This window comes from Triticum urartu, chromosome 5A, assembly GCF_056163025.1.
Source record: "Triticum urartu cultivar PI428250 chromosome 5A, HENAU_Tu73, whole genome shotgun sequence".
NCBI lineage: Eukaryota > Viridiplantae > Streptophyta > Magnoliopsida > Poales > Poaceae > Triticum > Triticum urartu.
The window spans coordinates 42,066,679-42,069,524 of record NC_141877.1 but is presented as its reverse complement, the minus strand read 5'-3'; the positions used below and the strand labels follow the sequence as shown (position 1 = coordinate 42,069,524).

Genomic DNA, 2,846 nt, shown 5'->3' with positions numbered 1-2,846 from the left:
CAAATATGAAAACTTTAATTCATGTTGCAATGCACGGTGAAGATGAGGTGGATGTCATCTGGTTTTAAAAGAGATGGCTCCAGCGAGAAATGTTACGCTACAGTGGGAAACCGAGCGAGAAGGGTAGGGTCGAACAAAAAAACAAAAGGAAGCGTCCTGGGATGGGTTTTGTGTTTGGCTCGTGTTGGAAATAACATGATGTTAACATGGTGTTGGTTGGCACCAATAAAATGGTTGGCGGAGTGGTTACGAGTAGAAGATGTGGGAAAGGACGAGGACGAGAAGACTTACCCCTTCTAACAATGAATGGTGTGTGGAATGGAGGTGGAGCTTATTGGTAACTAGGAATACGTTCAGGTTGTCACTCGCCTTCAACGTGAATGTGCATTTGTAAAGTTGAATGGATCTTTGAGAGTGATTTTTATTTGTTGTTCTATGTCAATAGTATGTGTTAGTTTAACCAACTCTATATATTGCAAATATGAAAACTTTAATTCATGTTGCAATGCACGGTGAAAATGAGGTGGATGTCATCTGGTTTTAAAAGAGGTGGCTCCAGCGAAAAATGTTCCGCTACAGTGAGAAACCGAGCGAGAAGGGTAGGGTCGAACAAAAAAAAACAAAAGGAAGCGTCTTGGGATGGTTTTGTGTTTGGCTTAGGTGTTGAAAATTACATGACGAATAGCCCGTAGCAACGCACAGGCGTACTCCTAGTATATAGTAGAAGTAAACAGCAGCAATTTCACCGACATTAACCGTCCGGAAGCTGGATATAACGTACTCTCATGCATGTCTCATCATAGTACTTACTACAGAGGAAAGTTACTCCAATTAAGTGCATCAAATCAAGACGACCACAGCCAAGGCTATACAGTCGATCAAGTGCCATGTAGTACTAGCTAAGGAGATCTATCGCTCCAATTAACACTGAAGTACACTACTTCGTACTAGATTGACACATACTCACCAGTGATGAGTCAGTCCTCAACTCCTCTCATGAGATGCCCCCCTGCAGGCGCAGCTAGATGAACACCCTGTTCATCAGTCATTCAGTCCTCATCTCCCAGCTGGAGGAGGTCACGGAAGCAGACGAAGTCGGCGCCCGCGAAGACGACGATGCTCGCGGGGCCGACGATCCAGCCCAAGAGGAATCCTGGGTCGGCTTCGAGGAGGAGGCGGACGGCGACCGCGTACATGTAGTGCCCGACGATGGTGACCCTGAGCGCGAGGTTGGCGTTGTCGCGGCACGGGAGCATCAGCGCCAGCCCCGCGGCGGCCGCCTGGGCTGCGGCGCACCACAGCATCACGAGCCAGAGGCCGCTCAGCTTGTCCGTCAGCGCCACGCACTGCAGGACCAACACCGTACGTAAAGACTTGGCGCAAGATGAACCGAACCGATCGGAGATTCGGAATGTGTGGTATGCAAGGGGCAAGGGGTCACGCACGCACCTCGCTGCACGTGGCCTCGTAGCGGGCGACGGCATAGGCGGCGGACGGGCGCACGGCGAAGAAGGAGAAGAGGTGGAAGGAGGCGTTGACGAGCGCCCACTGGCTGGCCCGCCGGACGTCAGCCGGGATCTTGGGCTTCTTGCCGTCCATGGTCCTCTGCCGCAAAAAGAAAGCTTAATTTCAACTGGGAGGAAGAGAAAGAAGAAGTATTTGACTAGTAGCTAGCTAGTTCCAGCAGCACTGTCGAGAAGAAGAGGCGGGGAGACGGGGATGCTTCTTCGCAAGGAGACGAGACTTGCCGGCGGGGAGGCGGGAGGCCTCTGACGTAGTACGCGGGGAGGGAGAGAAGACAGAGAGACAAGCGAGTGTTGCAGTGCGGTCTGGGAACAAGTATGTGATGTGATCGCTTGGTTGGTTGCAGGAAAGCTGGAATGCACCGAGCCGAGCCGAGCGCGTGTGCCATCTTTCCCAATGCGCAATTAATTTCTGTCTTTCTGTCTTTGCAATGGGATCGGCACTCAATAAGTCGTCACATCACACTACTACCAGATTATTATCACTGGAACAAGCATGTGACCTGAACAGGCAGGGAGGAGATGGCGGGCAGAGGAAGCTAGCTTGCTGCCTATCTGCATTGCCTTATTGCACCCAGCCGAGCGCGTGTGCCATCTTTGGCAACGACGTATAATTTCTTTCTTTCTTTCTTTGCAATGGGACGTACACTGCAGAAAGAAAATGAATGCGATGTGGGTGAAACGACTCAGAATAGGCACATGCATACGATACTCTACATGGCAGTCAAAAGTTTTTGTTTTTCTTTTTGCGGATGATGGCGGTGAAAAGCTAGCTAGCTCATTTGAGGGGAGGGGAGGGGAGGCGCCGAATTCGAGCAGCTTCGTCCGCCAAGGCCGTGGCCTGGTCGCGTGTATGGGAGCGCCATGGCCGCCCTCGATCACGTGCTCGATCTGGAGCTTAGTTCGTCAGGTGAGTGAAGGGAGAGGGGGTCGTCGACGGTGAGGGTGGGGGTGGGGGCGGGGGTAGCTTAGTTCGTCAGGTGAGTGAAGGGGGAGGGGGTCATCGACAGAGGGACACCTGAGAGCAACATCCGGGCCAAACCCGCTGCTACATATCCACAACGTGTAGACCCGACACGTCCATTTCCCCCGCTGTCAATGAGGGGTGCCACACCCCGAGACGCGTGCCGCCTCTTCGGACATGCCACAACACCACCCCGCATGTATGAGGGGCCGGTACGACGCTCCGGTGACATTGCTACCCCCCAGGGCCCCCGTTCCGACTAACCCAGGAGCGGTTGATCACGAGATCTAGCCCTTTGACTTCCCACGGACGGGCTCTGACCAGTGGACCTCTCCACCCGGTTGTGTCAGGTCTACCCA

General features: G+C 53.1%; 1 protein-coding gene across 2 annotated transcripts; it reads right to left on the bottom strand.

Annotated features, from left to right (window-relative positions):
• Positions 1-751: 751 nt before the first annotated feature.
• Positions 752-1,898, bottom strand: LOC125555535 (uncharacterized). 2 transcript variants are annotated; one of them, XM_048718450.2, is made up of 3 exons: positions 1,691-1,898; positions 1,450-1,605; positions 752-1,346 (listed from the first exon to the last, which is right to left on the bottom strand). In XM_048718450.2, the coding sequence occupies exons 2-3, from the start codon at positions 1,597-1,599 to the stop codon at positions 1,050-1,052; spliced, it is 447 nt and encodes a 148-aa protein (XP_048574407.1). In that variant the 5' UTR covers positions 1,600-1,605; positions 1,691-1,898; the 3' UTR covers positions 752-1,049. The 2 variants fall into 2 exon arrangements, with proteins under 2 accessions (XP_048574407.1, XP_087378693.1); XM_087522567.1 differs by lacking the exon at positions 1,691-1,898 and having other exon boundaries at positions 1,450-1,684.
• Positions 1,899-2,846: the final 948 nt, after the last annotated feature.